This window comes from Dromaius novaehollandiae, chromosome Z (assembly GCF_036370855.1).
Source record: "Dromaius novaehollandiae isolate bDroNov1 chromosome Z, bDroNov1.hap1, whole genome shotgun sequence".
Classification (NCBI taxonomy): domain Eukaryota; kingdom Metazoa; phylum Chordata; class Aves; order Casuariiformes; family Dromaiidae; genus Dromaius; species Dromaius novaehollandiae.
In genome coordinates this window covers 57954845-57981037 of record NC_088132.1, presented here as the reverse complement: position 1 = coordinate 57981037, position 26193 = coordinate 57954845, and the positions used below count along the sequence as shown (strand labels likewise).

Below are 26193 nucleotides of genomic sequence, written 5' to 3'. Positions count from 1 at the left end.
CTAATGGCTTCACTTGCAGGACGGCTGAAAGTGAATTACTCTTAGTTTTATCTGATTTCTCCTTCCTATCCTCTGTAAAGTCCACCAGCTGGTCTGACTGCAAAATAAAGGATGTTTTTATTTAAAGTCAAGAACTCCCTGAGATTCACAGGGTTAAGTAGTTTGAAGTCTGTATGGACACACTTACACCCAGGTCCTGAAGAAAATTATTTCTCTTCTCTGTCAGAATTTGTGATTGTTTTAGGAGGTTAAAGGCAGTGGTTAGCAGGAATGCACCTGAAGGGCAAATGTGGCTTTAAATATAGCGCCCAAAAGAATCACGTGCAAATTCCATAATTCCAAACTCAGTTTGGAGTTCCTTGGGTGAGGGGAAGAAGAAAGTCCAAGAAAAATGCAAAAAATGGCTCCTCCTTATCTTCCCATACCCTCCTTTGTCTCAGGTTTGTTTGGGTGTGTTCCTTTAGCAAGGGAATTTCTTCTCTTGTTTAAAGAACTTTCAGTGTTAGATGATTAATAAGGAAAGACACAAGTATATATGTTATGATGCAATCTACTGTAAAATCCACCATTCAGAGCTATTGCAACCACTGATGAAATTAGTGTTGTTCTGCCACAATCCAAATCTGTGCATTATCGTGATTTTTTTTTTAATGCCATTTGCCTTTATCATCCTGTGGGAGAGCTGAGGCTAGATCTGGAGCCTAAGCTATATCTGATCAGAATTCAGCCAAACTAATTAACATATGTGACCAACCAAAGTGTCGTTACAGAAGACATTTCACATTTTGTTCTTGCAGCTAATGATTCTTAAACACGTATTTTTTTCAGCATTGGATGATGGTGTGCTTGAAGGTATACTTTGACAATTTTCCATTCTGTGGTTAAAAGTCATGGCTTTTCTGGCAGATAAATCAAGGGTTGATAAGACCGACGCTGGTTTGTCTTCTCACTTTCAGGGCTGGAAACATTGCCTAGATGGATTAGTGCAAGCATTTCCAAATAGAGTTTGTTCACGTACTATCACTGGCAGCAGTAGCTGCAGCTTCTGACTCCAGGTCTCAACACAGAGATGACATTCAGCTTTCTGAGCAGAGTCCATGTGGAAGTTTGAAGAAGGCCGTGCACCATAGTACAGTCAATAGCGGTATAGTGGATCACAGTTTAAGAACCTCTGTGTAATTCAATAGCTACAGACATCGATGCAGCCAGGTCCTTTCTTTTAGCTCTATGAAATAGCAAGGGATCTCTCTGTAACATGTTCTTGGTGTCTTCCCAAGCTATTTTGCATATATAACAATAGTCTGCAGTAATGATACAAAATCATTACTGCAGTAGCATTCAGACCAATTTGGTCCACTCCAAGAGCAGGAAGTAACACAATCCATCTGCGTGCTTTCTGCAGAAAGAGTGAATTCAGCTGAGTATTTTGAGAGTTTGCATATAGTGCCATGAGAAAACATACAGAATGGTACAATTTTCAGCTCATCTTATGATTCTTAGGAAAGCCTATGGAGAACTTTGAGCCATTTCTTTTTCTCTGTTGCCAACATGAAGTGTCATATAGAAGTTCCAGAGATGACTAAGTGGGAGAGGGAGCGATTTGGATCAGATACTGATCTCACAGCACCCCAATATATCATATGCTTAACTTTACAATTGCAATGGATTAAATAATAATCACAATCCAGCTGGCATGCTAGTCAAATGCAAACCACATGGAGGACACGCATGATATGTCTTAAAGTTCAGTGTCAGGTATACATAATGCTGCATTCCACAAAATTTTGCCTCCTCCTCTTACATTTGCACCCAGTCTCTATGTACTTGTATCCATTCACACAATACAAAGGTGCATGCACATATACATACATACATACACACATGCACGCATGCACATGGTGCTCTAAATGAAGCACCTAATGCTCTAAATTAAGCATCACCACTTTGCTAGAATAACTGTGTTGGCCAGAGGTCTATTTTTTTCCAGTTCAGGCTGACACAGGTATGTCTGCAAAATTATTCAGAAAAATGCAGAAATGACCTTTTGACAGGATCACACGCTACATTTGCAAAACTGCTCTAAGCCCTGTTGACACAAGAATCCTTTGCTGCTGAAGGTTTTCTGCAGACCAGATGAAGTTTCTGTAAGGTATTTAGGAAGCATATGTGCAATTCTTCTCCCATATTCCCTTTTGCATTGTGCATTCCCTTCTGCACAAAAGTGCTTAATTTCTTCCCTCAATCAGGAGACTAGGAGACACAGACATAAAAGCTTCATCTCCATTAGATGAAGAGACCAGCATAGTTATAGTATCCACCCGCTTCAAACGTAGATAGATGAGGGTGTAATTTTAAGAGAACTTTTAACATGGATTACTACTTTCGCTGGTAATACTTACTAGATGAAGAATTTTTTTTCACACTCCACCACAAATAGAACAGACTGGTTGCCAAAGGACAGTCACAAATTCACGTGTGCCCTAGGGGTTGTTGGGTTTGCAGACAATGCTTTGCATCAGCTGAAAAATGCTTAAATTCACATGTAGCCTAACTTTTCCCTATTGGTGACACAGCTGAAGAAGCTCATGTGCTTTGTTTATTCCATCATCTGTTTGGAATAACCTATATTTGGAAATGTATTCCTGATCCAGCCATGGATATGGCAGAATATAAATAACTCAGCAGTTTTTTGTTATTTTAAAGCTACCACATTTTATCAGTTGATGCTTTTCTGGGGCTCTTAGAGCACAAATGCAATAAAGAGATATTGTTGTTGCAGTGCTGTGGGGTTTTTTTTTTTGGTGGTGGTGGATGCCTGGTTCCCATGGAACCATAGTTTATTGTATAAATTCCTATTAGCCTTTCAGATGCACAGATTGTTATACCTTACACCAGTATGCTAACACAGAGTTTGACTGGACCCTTTGGCTGATAACATACCCCTGCCGTGCAGTTATGTAGTGAAAGACCAGATGTCTATTCGTCCAATTATGTGCTACAAAAATATGAATCCCAGATGGTTAACTAAAGGAGAACTTTGTCTCTTGCAACCATAGCAAATTTTACTCTGTCTTTTTTTATGGTGTTCATTTACATTTCATTTACTTGTACCATATTTTTTTAAAAAAGTCTTCATCTTCTATTACCAGCACAAAAAATGAAATATATAGAGAGCTTTCATAAAAAAGAACTAGTTAAGATAAAACAACTGTTTTCAGTATTTTGAGAGCAGTGAAGAATGATGGTCTAGCTATCAGCACACTTCATGTGTATTCATTGCAGAGAACAACTCTTTATTTGAATATAATGGAGCAAAAAATGCCCCTTTATTAATCTGATGTACACTAAATAACTTTGCATTTGTTACATGGATGATAAATATTTGGCAGATAAATTTATAAACACTTCCACATTTTATAGATTTATACTGTACACAGTCATCCTACACAGAGCATGCCCTTTCACGAGTATACAGACAGCTTTCCTCAGGGGACTTAATTGAAACACTTGGTCAAACATCTTGGTATCTGGCAATCTGACATGGAGGAGCATACTAGAAAGATGAGTTCACAATTGTACCGGCTGGACTTGAAATGGAAAATTCAGAAATCCGAAAGGGAGAATTTATCAATGCACACACATGCAAGCACATATATACAATAGTGATGACTGTAACCCGCATTACCAGGAGATCACACAGCAGTAAAAGAAGCAAACAAATCAAAAAACAGAAAGGTCAGGACCATTGCCAAGATCTTGTTGCAGATTAGAATATCTGAAAGTGAATGTATGTATAAATGGGGATTTGACTTCAAAATATCTCATTACTGTATACACAATATGTACATGTTTTCTCACATTAAGAAACAGAAAATGTCTAGGATTTTCCTTGCCAACATACGCACGCTAACACACCTGTGCCTTTGGATGCTAAAGACAGTTCGCCAAATTCCGCTCCCAGTTGGCTCAGATCAGCTAGCAATTTCAGTGGAAGTTTAGTGGGAGAAACTGGGAGGAGAAAATAGCTCACAAAAAACTAGGAAAGAAAACTTGTTTTCCTTCTGTTGCTTAGCGTTAGAAGATGCTAACTAGCTTTTAAAAAAATCAGTACCTTGACAATGCTGATAAATTACAGTGAGGCAAAGAGCTCTACTTTCAATACCTAGTGCTTGATGCCTGATTTTTTGCACATACTTATTACGCAGCAAAGGAAACTGCCAACCTAAAAAAATCTGCTTAGATACACCTAATTGTTACATACATTTGAGGCCAAGTACAGGATACAATTTAGTGGTTGCAATGTCATGCAGCTGAGGGCAATGCAGCACTTCTGGGGATTTTTTTAATTGTAATACAACATATTTTATAAAATGGCTAAAAAAGTTATCAGTTGATTCATTAAGCTTGCAAGATGAGATGCTATTACAAGCTCGATTACTGGTTGGGAAACATGTTGCCTTCACAGGGAAATGCCAGGCTAAAATTATTCATGCAAAAGAGAAAAAAAAGGACTAAATGAACACATTGCTCTCACCTCATAAATTCCAACTTGACAGTATACACGATCAAGTACATAAAATATTCATTTTTAGTATGAGAAAGCTAAGATCCCGATCCTGCAGATCCACTGATTTAACAGGATTTAAACAGGAATCAGCTTCCATACACATCACTACTTTCATGTAACAGCTTACAGGATCAAAGCCTAAAACACTGGGAAGACAATAAACCCAGTTGCTAGCAGCATGGTGTTTTACTCTTTAAAAACAAGTTAGCCTTCCTGCAGCACTGGGTTCATACCTGCTCTCATTTTTGCTGTAAATGCAAGCAAAACCTTTGATTTCACTAGTAAAGTGCTGATGGAATCAGTTACCATACTAGGAGGGATCTGTGGCAGGAAGAAATAGGAAGAGCTGTAAGGTTTATACAAAAAGGATAATGGGATTTTGTTTGCTTTTCGTAAGATTTCTCTCCAAATTTTAATATTCTTTCTCTCCTTTAAAACTATTGATTTTAATCTATGTTTACAAATTTCCATATGGATGGTAATATCATCACTTTTTACTTGAAATCCAAACAGTCACTTTCTCCTTAAAGCTGTCTATTCCTGATCACTATTAGAAACTGCATGCTACCCTATCACTCAGTGAGTGTGTGTTTTCCTTCTGAAAAGACCCAGTACTTCCCCAAAATACTATTGTGTGAACATTGCTGCCTTTTATACTCTCCTCCCAAAAGTTTAGTTTAGACTGGTATTGGGTTTATCTACTCATGGAACACAAAAAACAATTGTAAGCAGCTTGGGTTTCTTTTATTGCTGTTTCAGTCTTAGTACAAATTAGTTAGGTTTCCCATAGTAAATATACTTTGTTAATTCTTCTGAAAGGAATACATCCTTTCTTCTACTGATTCCTTAGTTGGGTAGCATGTGTGCATGCCCCCCACCGGAGGAAGCACACTGAAAAGAGTGAATGTCCTGAAAATAGGGAAGGAGAAATGCAATAAATGCCAGAGCTTTTGAAAGAACTCTCTCCATCCTCACTGCTATGTGTGAGCGTGTGTGTGTGCATGTGCTGCTATTTTAAACCTGGATTTACTTGCATTATAGCTGGAATTACTTTATACAGCACTAATTACTGTAGTAGATCTTTGCGGATGTTAATCATTAATTGAAAGACACCCTGGCAATGGCTCTGTTTCAGGCTGGTCAAAGATTGCTGATAAGATCGGCAGTAAACAATTGTATAACCACATTACTAGAACGACAGCAGCTACGTATGTAGGAACAACGAAAAACATACAATACAGAAAGAAGACACAGACTTTTTCTCATACATTACACATAAGTTAACATATTGAGATCCACGTGGAACATCTTTAAGGACTTTTTTTTCTGAATAAGAGAAAAAAACTTAAGAGGGTTTCGAGTGGCTGAGAGTGCTGTGTCAAAGCTTTTCTCCTAGTCACTGGCACCTGACTAGTGCCTCTACATGGTGAGCTGTTTTGCGGTTTGGCACAGTGTGGCTGGGGGACAGGTACAGCTAAGTCAAGCTTATTTTTCAGACCATTCCAGGAGTTCTCTTCCAAGGATACAAAGGTAATGGCCAGCTAAGATGAATCTTGGCATCACACCAATTTTTTGCGTGAATAAGTAAAGAATTTTGTAAAAGGAAATGAGCAGGATGATATTTGTATTCAAACCATAATGCAGAAAGTAACAATTAGAGACATCACCAATGAGATCTATTTAAGATATATGGTTCATAAGTCTTATACCCACCTGTGCTATGTATACTGGCATAGGGGTGTGTGTGTATATATATATATATATATATATATATATATATAAAATATGTATATTCACCCACACCCACATGTGTGTCTATATATACACAGATCTTCACTGGCAACTGTATATGATCTCTTCTTTAAAATCTACAGTATTATATAGCTGCAGGGTAGGATTTAAAGAAAATGGCTGCCAAAAATAATAATAATTGAATCCCAGGCCTTGAAAGCTTACTATTTATGGCTTGTATTTAATTTGATTCCATTTTATAATTTTTTCCCCACACTATTCTTTTGAAAGTCCACCTTTTAATTGCACAAGACAGGTCTACATGAAGTTCACAAATAACTTCTATCACATTGCGAGCAGGGAACAGGCCTGTATTTACAAGGCAGACATTAAGAGAAGAAGGCATGTATCACACATTAGGAAACACATCATGTTCTCAGAACAGCTAGGTGACAACTTTAGCTGTAGACAACAGGTGAAACTGGAACAACATATAAGACATTGGACTCAGAGTATTATGCTTGCAATGAGTTATGAATGCTGCTCATTAGTAGCAAGTAGCTTCAGCTTGCCTGGTCAGGACTATTGGAAAAAACTGACGGGCAAGTCCAAAATTACAAAGTAAGAGGGGGAGCAAAAAAGTAGATGCTTAGTATCCGAGACAAACGAGCCTAGGTGGCTAGCTGTGGAGAGAGCGATGAAAAGTAGCCTGCCAGCAATGTGGTGCTCTCGCTTGCAGCCTGAGGTGCCCGGCTGCAGCTCGGGTGAAAGTGCTCGAGGCCAGTGTATTGGGCAAGACCTCTGGTATTTCCAGACCCTCTCAGTTACGTGGCATTAAAATGTATATCCATGAATATCTTGGTGGGGCAGGGACAATATTACTTTGTGTCAAGTCATCCTCATCCAAAGACCTTTGAGGTTAAGTAACTTCTTTGCTCTCTGTGGTAGCTGGACTGTGCAGTGGGTAGGAGCAAGTGATGTGTTCTCGACCTTTCTCAGGCAAAGGAGACTATTAATACTCCAGTCCCAGAGAGCAATTACACCTGTATTTTTTCCTACTTTTTTTCTAATTTGAGTGTGTGTCCTGGGAAGAGACTGCCAATAATTACTGCTATCATTTTATTCATTTTTAGTCAGAGAGGATGTCCTCCATGGCCTGTAAAGCATGCTACATATTACAGGCCAGCATCTTTGGAGATAATTAGACCCATGGTCAAACAAGAAAAGTCAGTCTGCTCCATTCCGCCTTTTCCTGTTCCTGACATGCTAAGTCAGTGCATCAAAGAAAGGTCCTGAATGTGGAAGAAGTTCTGTATAATTTTAGAATTAAGAGGAGGATTAGAGTAGGATTAAATACTGAAGTATCCTGCTTTTGCATAAAGAAGTAGGTTATTCACTACTGCAACAAAAATAAAGAATGCAAATAACAGTGATCCAAAAATATTTTGCACCACTTCATTGAAATTATCAATATTAGAAGAAAACAACTGAGCTGTGACACAGAAATCAAGAGGCTGATTTCAGTATATGGACTGGCTGCAGGCTGGATTAGAGCAGGTGAAGGTACAGGAGATCTGCAAGTAGCATTTTAAATTGGTGCTTCCTATTTAATTCAGGTTCTGATGTGAGTTCCAGACTCGCTGGTTCATGTGTCTCTGCTAACTCCACATCACTGCACGAGCCCTGTCTTGCCTCCACTCTGCAGGCAAAAGTCTCTGTCTTCATGCTGGGTTCCCTGAACTAACTGTATTGGGACACACTAATTGAGGCAAGTGCTCACAGGGAGTTTATTGAATCCGAAGGCAGGAAATGCAGAGGAAAAGCAGTCTCTCAGACTTGTTTTCTTCTGGAATATGATTACTGAACATGTGTTTTCTTTCAAGGCTCTGGAGGAAGTGGAGCAATTCTGTTTCACTTCTTGCATCTTTGACCCCCGGAGTGCAAGCATTATTTTTTAACCTTGCAATTGAAATTTCAATCGCATTTTCAGGTTAATATTAAACAGAAAGCATGGCATGCAGGTTGTATTAGCATGATATTACCTTGTTTGGGTCAAGGGGAGATAATTTTAAAACTCACTATGAGGAAGAGAACTGAAGCCCACCTCACAGAGGCTATCAGTATGAGGGGCTGAGGACGATAGCCCTGTTACACTGCTAAAAACCAGAACCAGCGGATGTGCCTCAAGAGCAGGCTCAGGCAGTTACATGAAGCTGAGGTTCCAGAGTGGCAGAAAAAGAAAACAAGAAAAGAGAATAACGTTTCCTCCAAATGGAGCTGTGCTAGATGCACAGACAAGAAGATTCCTCTGTATTTCCAGTCACCACACAGCAGCAGCTGATGGAGCTAAACAAGGGTCATTTTGACAAGAGGCTCCTCCTTGTATTAGTTCAGCCTTCTGGCTATGAAAGGAAACGTGGATTCTGGCTGCTTCACAAAAGTGAGATTGTCTGAGGGACTTCTGAGTTTGTTTTACATCTTGGTTTAAAAAAGGATGACCCAACTGCAAAAGCTAAGTGGCAAACCTTGCTACTCAATGTTACTATGAAGTCAAAAGCAACTGAGAGCATGAAGAATGAGCTGTAACTGTCTTTAACAGCAGACCTCTGGTCAGAAAAGCAATTTGGGATGAAATAAACGGAAAGGTAAGCGTGAAGAAAAAGAGAGTGGAGCTTGAGTTAGCAGTCTTATGCTGTCCCATTTTGCTAAGACAATAAGCAAATAATAGGCTACTGGAGCCATCAGGAAGGAGGGCTAACACTTTTTCTTCTGTGGCTACATGTTGCAATATACAGCTCTGGAAGGGCACTGACTGAAGTCAAGCATAGAGGAAGAAGGCTTCCCAACATGTCATTCCTAAGCAATCCACTTCAGCACTCCTGAAACCATGAACACGTAGTCCTGATTCCCTTGCCAGCAGTCCCTGCTCAGCGATCAATGCCACACATATCAAATGTTGTAGAGCATGCTTCCAAGTGACAGGGTACTAACAAGAACATAGCCAACCTGGTTAAAATGTACCAACACAATGAATGAGATGCTTTGAAGAAATAAGAGTCTGTTAAGTCAAGCTCTACTACCCAACAATCTGTCATGAGTAAAACTAATGAAAATAAAATTTCTTTGGCAAAAGTTGAAACGCGGTCTCTTCTGTTGACAGTTTTTAAATTTAAAACATTACACTAGCTTGATTAATACTACAGTAAATGCTGTTAGACTTCTCTCTCTTCAGGGGCCACTGTACTTTGTATCACTGTTGCCACTGTGGTGAGCCTCTGAGCTTTACAGCTCAAGGGCACTAGAGACCTTGTATCTTCCTTCAATTTAGACTGAAAGAAGTTTCCAACCAGTGGTCACTCAGTTCAGTGACCACGACAGACAAACAGGAAGCTCCGACTCTATGTGCTTGACAGCTCTGATACACAAACACAATCAAGTTTAGTTCTCTGTGTGTATATAATGTAGTTGCGTTGCCATACACAGCAGTACACGGCATCCTCCTTTGAATGTATGTGCAAACAACCTGTATATCATAAGTATATCAGGGATCTAAACAGGCCACTAAGTGACCCTTTGTGTTAGATATAATGAATAGAGATAGAAAGGAAGTGAAATTCCTGTTGTCCAGTATTTATTACCTGAGTTGCTTTGGAAGCTGGAAGAAGAAGAAGAAGAAGAAGAAGAAGAAGAAGAAGAAGAAGAAGAAGAAGAAGAAGAAGAAGCAGGAGAAAGACACATATTCACTAGAGACCAGCCAAATCACTTTTGCCTATAACCTAAGTAACATTTGGGCCCAGATCTCCACAGATTAAATACTTGTGTTCCAGCCTGTGGACTGTAACCAACTATTCATAGCCTGAAATTGCATTCACTCCTTTTCTCTTTACGGGATACATCTTTACTGCACTCAAGCCTGAACTACTTGATTGTCCAAACAGCTTTCATACTGGCTTGCGCACTAGCTCAAATCTGTTTAGCCAACTGGCTCACCAGTTAGGGGAAATTCTAGCCTTAGGTTTTGCTTAATGTGTTGGCAATGTACAGGGATTTTTTAATCTTTGTTCTTCTCTTCTGTTTACCTTTCCTCTCCTCTCCTACCTGCTATTCTCCTTTCTTCCTTTTTTCCTTCTCCTGTCTTAGAGCATTTGCTCTAATCCTGGACCATGCAAGGTCCATGATGTTCAGCATTTTGTTTGTCTTTACTGCTCCCTGCTGCTGCTATATTCCAAGCACAGGCTCTCATGCTGCTAGCTTCACTATATCCAGACTTAATCACATACTTATGATGTGGCCAGGATTTAGTATAAGAACCAATATTGAAATCAGCATAATTTTACATGTAAGAAGATTTTAGCATATTAGTCTTGAAGTGGAGCCCTCAAAAGTTGAACCTTTTTTTCCTGTGCCCCATCACCTCCACACTGGTCAGATGGCATGATGTATTGGATCTGGCTGTTCCTCAGTATTACATACAGAGATGGACAGAATATACTACTTCAAGTGGACAGTGCATAGCATGACAATGTAATTTTCCATTGCGTTGATGTTGACTCCAAACACGTGCAGAGGCTTCAGATTTCAAAATAAGATGTGCAGTAAGTACAAAGAGGTGGACACATACTACTAATGAACGGCACAGAGAAGCAGGGCCAAAGTCAAATATAATGCTCATTGGGTAAAACAGCCTTGAAATAATACTAGGACTGTGACAAGCAGACAAAAGCCATACATGCAAAACTAAGTATGGCATTTTGTTCTTAACTTGGAACTTGGTGAAAAATAATTCTTCCTCTCTTTTTCTTTTAAACACAGTTGGGAAATTTAAAAGACATGCATAAATCAGATTTATATTTAAAATATCTTATCTCAAAAATTTGGACTATATATTGTAAAATAAGCATACTTTCTAAACTTTGTTTCTTACTATACAATATTTAAATTATCAACATGAAAAAATGCCCACAAATTTTGAGTACTCGTGCTTTTTAATTTAACTACTTTTCTCATTTGTTAATAGCAGAAAAACACATTCTTGGCTAATATTTTGATGCTACTATTTAGCACAGGCATTTGTTCATAACTGAAATTTAACTTCTAGATTCAGTAAATAAAAATAGTGAACTTCAAATATAATGAATGGTCTTCTTTTGTGGACTGTCTTTTTCTGACTCTTCTAGTAAGACTGTGATGATGACTCACACAGAAGGCAGTACTAGATATTACTGCCTAATAGTAAGTAATCATCCTATATGAGACAGAAAAAAATTCATGCAAAATATATGTTACTATATGATGACCTTATCTGAAAGGCTAATTTCTTTGGCAATGATTCAGCCACCTGACAAAAGCTGTCAGACATAATTTGAAAAAATACTGATAAATTTTCCTTTATGTATATCAGATTTGTTTGTTGAAACTTGAAACTGCAGATGGTTCATCAGCTGATACAAATTTTTTTAGCTCCACTGAAAGCAGTGACAGTTTCTGTCATCAGAGGATCTGCCCCTTCTTTCTGCTAATTTTATAGAAGTATCTTTATTTAATTTTTAATGCTAACATTTTAAAGTGATCCAGTAGTCTTTCATAAGGAAGCAGGACTAGTAGGGAACGATTTGTTATAATCCAGGACACAGTCCATGTTGTATGGCTTGGAAGGAATGTATGCATTACCACTCCCCACAGCCCTAGCATGGCCTCTTTCTTAATAGCCTTCTTGAGAGATGTATGAAAGTGTTAAATGGCGAGGTATCTCCAGAACTATTACAAATCAGCTGAGTAAATGATTATGTGACAGAGTGTATAAAGTGAGAAAATTATTAAGGTGTTTGTATTATTGCTTTTCTTTGTTTTGCTACTGTTTTCAAAAAAACCCAATACATTTGTTTTGAGAGTGTTTAATTAAATTATACTATATATTGAAGTTTTCACCTAACTACATTAAGTAGGTGGCACTCTATTAGCACTTATTTTTATAACCATTCTATGACAAAGAAATACAAATTAAAAGGTTAAATAGTAAAAGCACTTTTCTGAAAGTATCTTACTTTTCATATAATTCACTGGCCTGATTCTCCCTTTATTCATACTTACAATTACATAGATATTGGTTTTCATAGATTCACTTATGGAGAAAGACAAATTCACTGTTTTAAAAATGACAAAAATATTGCAGATGCCCACAAGCACGTAGAAAACAAACAATTTCTAGAGGACCAGTGGCAAAAAGTGAAAGTGTTTATTTTATTATTCTCTTTTTTGTGCACCTTTATGAGCTCTGTTCTTCCTTGTAGTAGTTGTTACCCCCTCCTCAGCAAATATGGGGTACAGTTAATAATCTTTACTCCAGATCAAATCTACATAAAATGGTTTCCCAAGAAAGAGGCACCGCTGCTGCTAAAGCCTGCCTGTGCCTCTTTCTGAGAATGCAGGAAGTTTCCACCATTTAAATATAGCCACTCAATACTGATGCAGGCAATACAGTTTCCTGATAATGCTGCATACATTGATACATGTAAGATTAGCTTTTTCTGCACCAGTACTGGTAAGTAATTGACTTGCAGGTCTGTATTTTTACAAAAGCTCACAATGCCATGGCCAAATTTAGTATGTATATTTAAATAATGACTGATTTTTAAATATTTTAAATATCTAATTATGGTATGGTTTTTACCTTCCTGGACATAACTCTGAAAATGTTTTAAGAGGTAGCTTTGCAGTTTGAAGTTAAGTTGTTTTAAATAGCGAAGTATGCAAACAAAAATAAGAAATTTAAAACTTTCAGATGGAGGTTTCTAAATCTCCGCCACTCCATAGTATCTTGTTTTGTGTTTGATTTTTGCCATCTGAGCACCCTGCTAAGTGTTGAGAATCTGAAGCCTTTGCACCGCCAGTCAGGAGAGTTGACATTTGTACAAAGAAGGAAATAAATAATAAAATGGCTTTTTCCAGTTACATCAACACCTGGGTTCTTGTGTCAGGAAGCCGAAGTCCTACCAGACCTCCACATACTAGAACCGTAGAAGCAAGGAGAATAGGGATTGCTTTGGTTATACCAACAAGGGAACCAAATATTAAGTTTCCAAGTACAGCTGCTGCTTTGCATAGTGCATTCAAAAAGCCAAAGCCTGTTGCCCTAGAAGAGAAAACAGAATAAAGTTAAAAATGTGTGAAATAATAAAACCTTTGAGACAAATCCTCTGTGGGAATAAACCCCCAATATCTTAAACAGAATTTGTGCCAACAAAGATTCTGCCCGTTGTCTTTATAAAGCAAAACCAAAGCTCAACTGTTATAGCACTTTACTGAGGCAAACCCATTCTGCTCCATTAGGGACCAAAATGTAAAATGAATGACTGAAAAAGTAACTTTGCACCTCTACACAAGAAAAAGGACTTGCAAAGGGAAATTCAATAACATTTGAAATGCTGGCTTGAGAGCCAGGAGATGGGGAAGCTTTCAAGTGCTACACAGTGATTTGGGAAGCCATCAGAGTAAGAGGATGATCATCCTGGGGTACTGAAAAGAAATGCATTTCCCACAGACGATATATATGGTGAAATAACACTCTCTCAAAAGGCTAATGAGACCTCCAATAATAATGAATGACTATCTCTTAGGAGTAAAAAGAATGAGCACATAAAAAAAACCCAACAACTTGCACTGACACCGAGAAACAACTGAGAAACTCTAGAAGAAAGGGAAAGAAAACGGACTGCCAACAGAAAGGATGACTTAGGCAATTCAGAGGGGCTTTTGCTTTGTACAGGTGTGATTTTAGTAGTACTTGGTAACTAAACCAAGAGTCACTGATCTGCATAGTTTTGGAAACGATAACATGTAGATATACTATGCAAACTGCTATCATTTTAATAAACTGTGTTTTGACATGACTACATGATTCATAGCTTCAGGAATAACCTTGCACAAAATGTACCAACAAAAATATCTCTACGACAGTGGAATCTCTAACATTCCTCAAATCTCTAAGAAGCAAAAAAGAGAAAGACTATCCGGAGTTCAAACTGTGCTCACTGGGATAAAATAATAAGAATCAGGAGGATGATAACTTTCTTCGGAACAAAATGTTTCTTTCTTGTTAATATTATGTAGGATTGCCATCAGAGAGAAAAGCCTCCAGCCTAAACACCAAGGATTAACAGAAATCTTAATGGACTGAGTGACTAAAAAGAGTCTTAGTTATCAAACTGAGGTTTACTATGAGGAAGAGAAGTCCTTCGCTCAGATAAGTCTAAATTTCCAGGAAGTAAGTCTGAGAGATCCTTAAAAGCAGCCCAGACAGATCTCAAAGTAAGCAGACATGGTCCTTACTGGGAGCAGGGATATAAATTGTCATGGTTCCTTCCAGCACTGTTTTCTGATTCTGTGAAGGCAAACCATGACATCAAAGGAGAAGAGGTCCTCTCCCTCAAGCAACAGATGGACATGGCCACAGCCCGAAGTGTCATTAGTTTATCCACTCCTCTCTTCTGCCAGTCTGGTCACTGGATCTCAATAGTTTTGATCAGTCAGGCCCTTCGGTGTCCTACCTCCAGGTGTCATGCTAGGGGAGAGGTAAAAGTTTCTATCTGGCACAGTTCACCAGGATAAAGGGTTTTTCAGCACTGTCCACGTCCTGACATGCTGTGCTTTCAAACTGTCCTTCAGAATTTGAATCAGGCCTGATGTATTTGAGGACACTGCTCCAAAAGAATGATGAAGGTAGCTCTGGACTCTGCTGGCATACTTTTGCATGACTCTAGTTTGCTCCAAGAAGCTGAACTCAATGGACTTTTTTAGTTAACCAACAGAGTCAACTTCAGAATCTGACCAAGATTCAGAAATGTGCTAATTTGAAGTAACTGTACTTTGACCAGCAAATTTCTGAATCAGTTAACAGAATGTTTGCAGAACAGACTGAAAACATGAAACAGACTGAAAACATGAAACAGACTGATTAATACAGCTTCAAAAAGGTGTTTTTCAGCTAACATTAAGTATTAATTTGTCCATGGTTGCAGACCAAAGTCAATCCTCTTCTTCTAAACCCTTTCTTAAGGAACTAAAATCCTAAAACTCAATACTTACTGTTCCAGTGTTATCTCTGAGTATTATATGTCTTTTCTGACCTCTTAGTCTCTTTAAAATAGCTGGGATTTAGCAAAGTAATGTTTGCTTTGCCTGAAGTAATCACAATTCCTCTTCGTGCAAAACATGCTACCCCTTAATATATTGCACCATTAGAAATATCAGTGATATCTACGGAAAGAGAGAGAGTCTATGTGGACCACAGAGCAGAAACTATCCAGAAAACCTAGTTGAAACTGGTTGAAAAAGCAAGCAGAAGATACTCAGATATGCCTCCTGAATGGTTAAAGCCCTTACTAGTTTGGTTAAACCTACAGACCTTATCCAATACTTACTGCCAAAAAACCTAAACTTGCACATCCTGGAGGTGACCATCTTCAGCGTGACATGCTCTGCTGCCTGACAGAAGGAACAATGCAGACCAGCGAGGGCTGCCTGAGAGCCTACCGCTGAGAGCAGCTGACGAGCAAATTTTGGAAGTGTTGCTTGTGAAGCTTTCTGACAGAGAAATGCTCGCAGCAATTCCTTCCTCAGAGGAAGAATAAGCAAGTTTTAGGAAGACTTTTAGAGAAATCAGTCCAAAGGAGGAGTGAGAGATGGGCTGAAAGAAGTGGTGAAGAAGCACCCTACTAGAGCAATCTTTCAAGGCCCCGGAGAGAATAACATCAAGTCTCTAAGACAGAAACATCTGTGCTATAAGGGCAGATAAAGCCAAGCACTAGAAGAGTGTCTGAAGGAAGCTGACCAGAATGGGGAGAAGCTACTGACAGTGAAGGAGCTCCAGACTGATGTATCTCCTAGGGTGAATGACAGTGGAGATAGGAAGGAGGATCAGGAAGAGGAAAGACTGTGGTGAGGTATACTTTACCACAGATAGGAAAAGGTTAAAGACAGCTCAGCCAGCCTAGAAAACAGAATTTATCTGATGGGGTAATAACAGGCTGCAGCTATTTTGAACAAGTCTGGGGAAGAAGGAGATGAAAAGAGTCAGAACTGCTCCTATTTTGCCCTTCTTTATGCATAGAAGAGATTTCTAAAGTTATAGTGGTGATTGTGTGTCTGCCTCTGTGTCTGCAGATGTAAATACAATTTCTTTGGCTCTCAGTACTGATGTGAGACCAAACTTGTCCTAAATAATAGTTACAGGAAAATAATAGTATTCACATAGAGAAAATGGACGCTTAGCCATCAGCAGCCTCAATATATTCAGAGTTACTAGAAGTCACAAAAGAATATATAGATCTAGCTAATACAAATTTGGTAGAGATACGGTCATGAAATCTTTGAAAGGCAGTGCTTTACTTACACTCAATGCTGTTTTATATTACCTTATAAAGGTAAGTTATTTCACAGAAACTATTTGCTTGCATCACCTAGTTATAACAGGGGTCTGAATACAATTTTCTGAACAATTTGGATCATTTATTTTCATGTGTTGGGCTCTACAGATAGCACATTCAGAGCTGCCACTATAACCTAGAACTATTATCAGTTCTATATCCAATATTGCCATATTAAGGATTAAGGTAATTTTGTAATACAAAATATTGTATTTTTATAATATTTTGTATTACATTAAATATTTTGTATTTATATTAATTTTGTACTTGTATTTTGTATAACTGTATTAAATTTGTATTTGTATAATTTGCATAAAATTGTATAAATTGCATAAATTGAATAAACTATTTGCATAAATAATAAATGCAAATTTTGTATAATTGTGTATACATTTGCATTATAATTTTGTATTTGGTATTTGTATTAAATATTTTGTGCTTTTCTATTAAATATTTTGTATTTGTATTTCTATAGTAGTGGATAATATTTGTAATACAAATACCATTTGCAATAGAAGATACACCTGTAATATTATAATACAGCATTTCTTATAACTGAGTAAAATTAAAGTAGTTTGTTGGCACTGAAAATCCAGTTCTGCTTTGTAAATCTAACTTATTCAGTTTTTCCAATTGTAAGATGTTGCTATTAGGCCTACCTCATTAATATTAACGAATTGTCATGAAAAGAGTAAGATAAAGTAAGATTATTTTTATTGGCTTGGCTGTTCTCATGATACAAAATGAACAACCCAGCAGCAATTCAATCTTTTGATCTTTAAGAGTTGTCAGGGATGTCTTTTTTGCCTAAAATACAGAACATGCACATCATTTTGCCTGGTCATTTATTGTGACATCCACTGTCACAGAAACAGTAACATTTTTTACAGGCTTAAGTAAAATGTCTAATTATATAGCTGTTGCTACCTGTGCCTGAAATGTAGTATCACTGTTCAACATTCTCCTTCTATAGCCTTCAATTCTAATACGGTGTCTGAATGTGAATTTGTTGCACGCTCAGAATGAAGTCATTGAGCAAACTGTTGAGGGATAGGGATGGCAAATTCAGAACTTGTTGGTTTAAAAAAACCCCCATCTTTCTTAAAAAGGTGCTTGTGACTCAAATCAGCTAAAATCTGTATTAATTCATCCCTTCATAGTTCATTCTACTGAATTCAGAGGAGTAAAAAAAGCCATGCAACATATATGCTGAAATACACACGTCTTCTCCTGCAACACTAATACGACCTTTGCTATAGTGTTTCAGGAAAGTGCTGGAGTATACAGAAAGTCTGCAAATGATCAGATACATGATGTGTCATCTCAGCATCCTGAATGAACTAAGTGAAGAAATCCAAAAGCCTAAAATCATTACTAAATATACCAGTGTCCGTCATGTTCATCAGTTACCGGGCAAATCACTGGCATAAAAATCTCTTTTTGAGTCCATAAGCAATCCTCATTACCGGCCAAGGGAGCTGGGTAGCAAGAATCCTTTGCCAGTTAGAAGATGTCAATAAATCCCTCAAGCATATCAGTCAGACAGTGCTGGTGCATCAATGTGGACTTGCTTTAAAAAAAAGTTCCAGATTTCAGTAATGCTAGAATAACAATGCAAAAGTCCTGTAAGAGTGTCAGATCTGTGAGAAAGCTGGATGTTAAGATAAAAGGAATTTCCCCAAATGTATTTTACTTCAGGGGCTGGGAAAGCTGTGACCAAGGAAAACAGCTGGCTTCTTTTCACCCAAGCCCCACATAACAAATGGCAAGAATCCAAAACAGTTAAAAATAGAGGGATTATCCAAGTCTTTAGATTAAAAGAGCTTGTTTCCCAGTTGCCACATATGCTGCATCTTAGACCAGGTGCTTATACACCTAAACAAAATACTTTGGCTCCACTTTTCCATTGCTCACAGTCAGAACACTTAACAACTTCACCATCCTACAAGAGCCTTTCGATTGCTCCTGAATGTGTAGCACAGACATTTGATGACCTTCTTGCCAGAGCTAGTGCTGGACCTATCCAACACTTTACAAAAGACTCTGAATACCATTTTCATGGGTGTTGATAACACTGAAAGGCTATGAAAACCATGAATTTTCTGAACGTGCTATGGCCAATTTTCTGAAGTCTGGACATTTTCAGATGGTAGACTGGCTAGTTACAGCCTTCACTGTGCAAGTAGACCCAAGGAATTTGCCTTTCTGCCTTGGACTACTAATCCATTAAGTTTGGTTGTGAATCCCTCAAAAGCAATGATTCCACCCTCCTGTACGTAAGTATAGAACTGGAGACAAAATAGAAAAAATTAGTCAAAGAATAAGAAAGGCCTGGTTTCTCATATCTTTGCCTTGATGGAAGAGAAGAATTAAGTTACTTTGACAAATGGTCTCACAAGGAGAACAAAACAGTTAAAAATCCTAAGCCTCTAAGCCTTTTTTATTTTATAATTCCTGAAAAAATAATTCAAATAAGTTTGTTCGATGCCTTCAGCAAGACAAGACTGGTTCAAGGCATCAAATGTAAAAGATAAGGATTCTGCTTCAAATTAATTCTACCTGGTTCCATATCCACAAGAAATTAATGGAATAAAAATAAGACAGTAAAGAAGGACTTCAAAGTAACACTGTTCAGAATTTTGCCATAGAAATATGGTCTTGCCAAAAATAAATATCTATCTAAGAAGATGAGTGCTACCGCAGTGGGGAAGAAGAGAGACTCTAGAGCAACCCCAGGGTCTTTGAATTTTGTAAAGCCTCTAGATATTTTGGTGGTAAGTGTAAAATATACACAGCAAATAGAGAATATCTGCCTAGTACTCTTTGAGTTGTTAGCAGACTTCAGTGTGACTGGGTAAGAAATCAAAATCTCCAGTAGCTAAACAGCAAACTATTTTCAGTTCAATGAAAAAAGTAATAGTTATTATTCACAATGCCTGCTCTGCTGGGAAAGAAGAAAGAAACTGCAAAGCTGAAGCACTTCAAGAATTTCAGCAAAATGCAGCTGAACCTCATCCACAGGATGGCAGCAGAAAATAGCTGTCAGGAGGTGCACTGTAAGTTGATGACTTTGCTATTACAACTGAAAAGAATAGAAAACTTCTCTTCTGACAGCCACAACAATAAAATGTTGGACTTAAGATATCTTGTGAATAATAGTTATGAGTCTGGGGGGAGATTCTCAGGGCTTAAGAAGAGAAGCAAGAGGTAAATATATAATAAACTGAAAATAGGTGACTTATTTCCTAATTATGACCAAACTCTTATGAACTTCTTTCAAAGATAATAAAAAAAGCAGAACAGGATTTCATTTCAGACTTCATTTTATAGCACACCTTGAATTCTAAATATTCCTGGCCAAGACTCAAAACCAGATGTCTGGCAACCATAGTAAAACTGATGAATTGTTGGTTACTTGATGGAATCTGACCTTGATTTACTCTGCAGGAAATATAAGGAGGTGACTTACTGTATTCCAGTATCTGTTTAAGTTTGGCTTATTTGTTGTACCCTCTCCTTAACAAGTCTTGACTTAAAGTCTTGGTGCTTCCCAAGTTAGGTCACAAGAAGACATTTATCATTTATGTGAATGCAACAACTGTGTTTCAAAGTCATTAAAATCTTCCTAAATGATATTTCTTTGGAGAGCTTTAACTCTCTTCCATTTATATTTGTATTATAGGCAGATCTAGGCAGTTGTGCAATGTTATTCAAGCCCCCTGGGCACACACATTACAACACAATCTATAATTACCTCATCACATAGTATTTTTTTTCCACATCATTGTGCCAATGCACAGAAAAAAAGAGAGCTTGAGGGATAAAACAGTTATGTAGTGAACAAAACTTGCTTTGGCTCATCTGTTGCAGAAGCTGGAAGGTGCACTGTCATTAGGGTTGGGGACTGCAAGATGAGAAAGCAGAGTCTCACAGTTAAGGTAGTTGAATGCTGTCAGGAGAAATGCATAATCCCTACCCCTTTCACAAAAATCCTGTATGATGCCAGGCAAATCACTTGAGCCAAATTAAGTGGTCATTAAGCATGCATTTCACATTTTCTGGGTGCTCAGCTTAGCACTTTCAGATTTGAGTTGCTGACGTGAAGAGCACTCAAGGCTGCAGTGGAAGTTATACTTTCAGCCCATTTCCTCCTGTAAAATGCTCAGTAACTGAAACCCAGGCGCCACATTTGTCAAATCAGGCACCTAAAGTCATTCTTAACAATATTATCGTTCTCCTCTGTGCCTCAAGTTCTACATCACCTCATTTAAGGCAATGTTCTGAAAATACACTAGGTTTATGAAAGAGTAAGAAATTACTCTAGGAGCATCTAAAAATGCTCATGAGAAGTTTAATAAGACTCCTTTAGAGCAGAGCTTCCATAGCTACTGAACAGTTTAGCTTGGCTCTCCAGTGGGTCATGACTGACCAAAGACTTTTCAGAACCTGCTGAGTGTTGAGCAATCCAGAACACAGGCCATCAAGGAGACAAGAGAGAAGATGAGAGAAAAGATGAAGTAAAACAACCACTTTATACTGTGGAGCTGGGTTAACTGCCTTGTTTATTAGAAATTAGCTAATTCACAGCTTATCATCATTGGTGTCCTTTAAAGTCTGTGTATTGAAAAGTAAAAATAAATTAATATTATGAAATGAGTATTCATTACCTCTGTGTGTGTCATCTGGAAGAGATAAACCTCCCTATGACTAGGATTTGTAACATACCTTTTTGAACATCTTTTAACATAACTTCTTCATCTACCTGAAAACCACATGACATCTATACAGTCTCTAACATCTCTCTTATTTTAGCAGTTGCGCATATCTACTGAAGCTTTATAAAGAATATCCAGACAACAGCTATGCTACAATGGCATAAAATCTGAAAGTACTCATCAAGAATTTAGGACAAACTACTTAATTACCTCAAACCCAGGCATTAAATTGTGAATTAAAGCATAAATCCATAGTTAAGTTTGAAAGCACACAGAATCCAAATCTGTGAAGATTCTGAAACAACCTTAATTCTGCCCTGTGAGTAGATGAAGAGAAAAACGCAATGTGTCCTGTGTATCATAAACACCAAAAGCTTCCAAACTGCTCACCACACCCCTGCCTGGCAGAAAGCCGAAATGGTCTTTCATAAATAAGCTGGAGTACGATTTATGAAACACCTTTTGTATTACCCTGCATGACACTGGCAAATTCCCAGCAGTTTGGCAACTGGCTGGTTTCCAGGAGGAGTCATGCAGGAGGAGAAGGAGGTGTTGTCAGGCCGGTCTCTTGTGTATGTGAGCGTTTCACCAGCCTCCTTCCACACCCTTTTCTTCCAGCCCAACCTCCAGCTGCCCTTTGCTGCTGGTTTCTAGCCATTTCACTGGTCGGGAGCGAGGAAAGAGTACATAGCAGAGCAGCAAAATAGTGATACAGTGAACAAAATGGTTGCATCTAGATCATATTTTAAGGGAAAAATGGAAGCCACTTTTAGGACCACATTCACTGTGGACTCAGCTAGCAGGTCTGAAAGCGCAAGCAGAGCACACCCTCTTGAGTGTGCAGGACCCTGGATGCATAACAGATCAGGCAGCTCCATGTACCATATATGCCTGGAAAGGCTGTCTGGTCCTGGGGCCCCTTGCAACACCTGGAAATTCCTGGCAAACTGTGACAAGTCATAGGTTATGGAGATCAAAGAAGTCTTAGAAGGACAAACGGGACCATTAGAGGTGGGTAATGGAAGCCTTTAAAACAGGAGCCAACCTGGATACAAAATATCAGAGAAAGAATTGTGGAAAACAGGCTGTGAGTCCCTGCAGTTTTATGAAACACAGGGACAGCCTTACCCCAATCTAAAAAGCTAGGAACAGACTTCCAGAACTGCTCATTTCCTTATAACCCAACAGACAAAAAACGGTAGTGGAGGGACCAGAAATTTTGGGAAAAATCTCACCTTCGTTACATACCAGCAATGCCTTTTCTGAGACAGGTAGATTGGTATATTAGCCTTTTTACACTGATAATATAAAATAATCTATTTTCTATGTGAGTTCTTTCCAAAGAAACACACATCTGGAAGTAAATTTTCATGGTGGAATTCCATACAGCTATTCTTGCATGCATACATTTTTAAAAAAGAAAATGGGGAAAAAATCTGCTAAAATCTCAACGCTAGTGGAAAATTCCATACAATAACTATTAGCTCCAAATACAGATGACCTAGAAGAGATATCAATAATGTTTGTTTTATCATTCCTAGTACTGATAATTATTTTTTCTTCCTTTAAAATAAATGTGTTTTACCACAATTACTTTTCTCTATTTCATTCTAAGAAAATATTTATGCCTACTACATTCATGAATTCCAAGAAAATATCTAATTATAAAGGATGTTTACTAAAATTATACCATAAAGCTTGACTGATGGAATAATTATTGCCAGAAGACAAATTTGCTGAGGTGGAATAAAAACAGAAGTGCTATAAAAACTTAGTGCTTTGGATTCCTGAGTAGCACAGTATGGCTATTTGGACATAACCACAACAATAGAGATTAATTTCTTGTGTAAAGAAGCATAAATTAAAATAAAATGCCAATGAAAAGAAAGCAGAGGTGACTACTCAACCCAGTCTACAGTCTCCTTTCTCCTAATGAGCATCACCAAAGCCAGATGCATCTGTGTCCCAAAACTTAGAACTGCCAGCAAGGCATTAAGCATTCATAAACTTCTGGAATTATTTATTTCACTCTATTTGAAACTTTTACTGAATGACATAAGAAGTAGTATTGTGATAAAAGAAAAGACACTCCACACACTGGCAGGAACCTGTGCAAGCTTACACAGAAATTATTTTTTAAGGAGGAAAAAAAAGAGAAAATATCCCAGTCTATTCAAAAAAATATGACTTTTAGGTTTTTACCCTTGACATATTACAGTGTATGACTAGACTGTTCTTCCTACAGTCCATTCAGTGACATCTGATCAACATTAAAGAGTATCCTATACCTCAACACTAAAGGAAAAATTCCCTTCTAGCAGCAGTGCTTGCAGGACATGAAAAGTGTCCTGAGTCTTTCTCTAAGAGCCTTGAAGGATCAGGAGTAGCACCCAAGACACTCTTGTATGTGATTAATGATGAGAACATACCAACTGCTGTTGACCTTGCATACAAATCCTTAGCACACTGATTAACAGCTCAGCAAGGTTCAAACCCACAATCCTTTGCAGAAGATGTTGTTCAGCTCCAGCCAGTGATTTTTATTTTCATCCCCACACCATTTCATAATCAACAGACAAATGTAGCAATATTGCTATTTTGGGCCAAATGCTGACTTCGCAGCTAGTTGCACTTGGGGAAACCTGGAGTTATTCCATTAATGTTTTCAGAAACACTATTGATAAGCAGTATTTTAAACAAAAGTAGCATTTAGACTTTCATATTTCATACGAAACTGCATTTGTAGCATTTTCCTGACTAGGTGATATTTGATGCAAAATACATACCAAATAGCTCAAAAAAATCTTTTTTTTCCCCTTGCTATTCACAAGACAAACTGTGTTTGGTCAACTCAAAACATCACAACTGCTGTAAAGCTCGTATTTAACCATTTCTATTTATCATCTCTGCTGGTACCTAGAGATGGACACAGCAGGGTTAGCAAAGATATATCTGCACCTACCTTCTGTCTGTAGGATACAGTTCCACAGTAATGACATCAAGGGAGTTCCACGCTGAGATGGTGAGACCATTGTAGAGGCAAAGCATACCTATCATCATGGATTCACTGGTCCCAAACCACAGGAAAAAGCAGCTTATGCCAGAAAGAACCATGGAACCACCTATATACATGACAGACAAAACAATTACTAAGTGGAGTTGTTTTTAAAGAATAATCTTTGTTTGTCTAATATTCCTATTCACACAGTGTGTGTGAATAACTGATCCATATGTTCTGAGTTAAAAACTAAAGAGATGTCTTTTGCTGGCTATAAGGGGCTTGGAAAAAATTGAGAGTGTAACTCCTCAAATATTAGGATATATCATAAAGTATTAAACTGGAACCCCCTCTGAACTCCCAAAACAAGTCATCTAGGGGAAACTACCCCTATTCTTCATTGTTTATCATCTCCTGCCATTATATGAAACTCATTTATATATTGTAGTATGAGTAGGAATTGCATTTATATGTAAATATGCTCCTAAAAAACCAAACATAATAAACTACTATATAGTTATATAAGTAAAATGAAAACAGATTTGTCATTGGAGATGTTCTGCAGTAGATACCTTTCAGCTGTATTACTTTTCAAAATGGCTACAGGCTAAGGACTGCTCACTAGGTCATTGCCAGGAGCTGCTCCACTAGCCAACGATAACCTCTGTGTATGTTGCTCTCCTTTCAGCTAGAGCAAAGACAAGCCAATGGTCAGCACTGTTCAAAATCTCATCTCAAATGCCTAAATTACAGTCTTGTAATACCAGTGTGGAAGAATAATGACCGATAATGTGGCATAGTAGAACTGGTTATAGACCCCTTTGTTCCTAGACTTTCTAACTTGGGAGCTTTCTAAAATGGCACTTGGAATGCCACATAAAGGAATATCTTTAGAAGGAATTTTTTTCCTTACCTCTCTGAATTAAATCCTTTAAAAAGAGAAAGTGTTGCTTTATCAGGATAGCTTTCGGTTTTGTTTTTATTTCCTATTTTACTGTGAAGTGCATACCTAGCATTGTCAAACGTCCAATTCTATCCATCAGAAGAGCAGACACAATGTTTCCGGGCAACACTGCCAACGTTCCCAGGAAGTTAACAAAGTAAATCCAGTAGGCACTATAGTCATCATCGAAAGAGATCTGGCATCCTGTCCTGATGTGGAAAAATGTGCAATTTATAAATTCACTGTCAACAAATTTATATTGCTCGAGATCTGTGGAAACAAGAAAAAGAAAAAATTCAGCTAACACTTGACTCTGCATGGTTTTTGATTAAAAACATTCCAGCTTAGACAACTTTAATGACAACTAGGCCCTCATACTGCTTCACAAAATGGGACTACTTACGGCTGTTAATTTTGACAGCTCTCTATCTTCACAGAAAAATATGCAAAGCTCATAAAAGTAAGGAACTAGGGCCTTGAAGTCAGTAAATTATATTAATGTACTTCATCTCTGCTTGCACTTTATTTGGTTATGTCCTATCAGCAAAGGCTGGTCTTGCCTAAAAAGCATGGGATATTTGCAAGTTTCTACCACTGATCACTGCCAATGTTCCTCGATTTTGCTCAGTATCAGACCTACTATTTGCATACCAGGTATCCTTTCAGCCAAGACTGCCAATCACGCTCAGTTTGTGTGGACTTCTGTTACAGGCAAATGATCATAGGGAACTCAGAGCAAACTCCTCTTCATTTTTGAGCTAATTGGAGCAATCACTAAATCAGTGAACATATCTTCTCCTCTCCAGACTGAAACT

The 26193-nt window shown here is 38.0% G+C and overlaps 1 protein-coding gene across 2 annotated transcripts in view; it reads right to left on the bottom strand.

The window, feature by feature from the left end:
- Positions 1-3268: 3268 nt before the first annotated feature.
- The window catches only part of LOC135324668 (synaptic vesicle glycoprotein 2C), a 120509-nt gene continuing 97584 nt past the window's right edge, over positions 3269-26193 (bottom strand). For both annotated transcript variants that reach the window (XM_064501393.1, XM_064501394.1), the window contains 3 exons: positions 25445-25648; positions 24400-24559; positions 3269-13430 (listed from right to left, as the gene is read on the bottom strand). In XM_064501393.1, the coding sequence (XP_064357463.1) occupies positions 13247-13430; positions 24400-24559; positions 25445-25648 (548 nt within the window). In that variant the 3' untranslated portion in view covers positions 3269-13246. The remainder of the gene's footprint in view (positions 13431-24399; positions 24560-25444; positions 25649-26193) is intronic.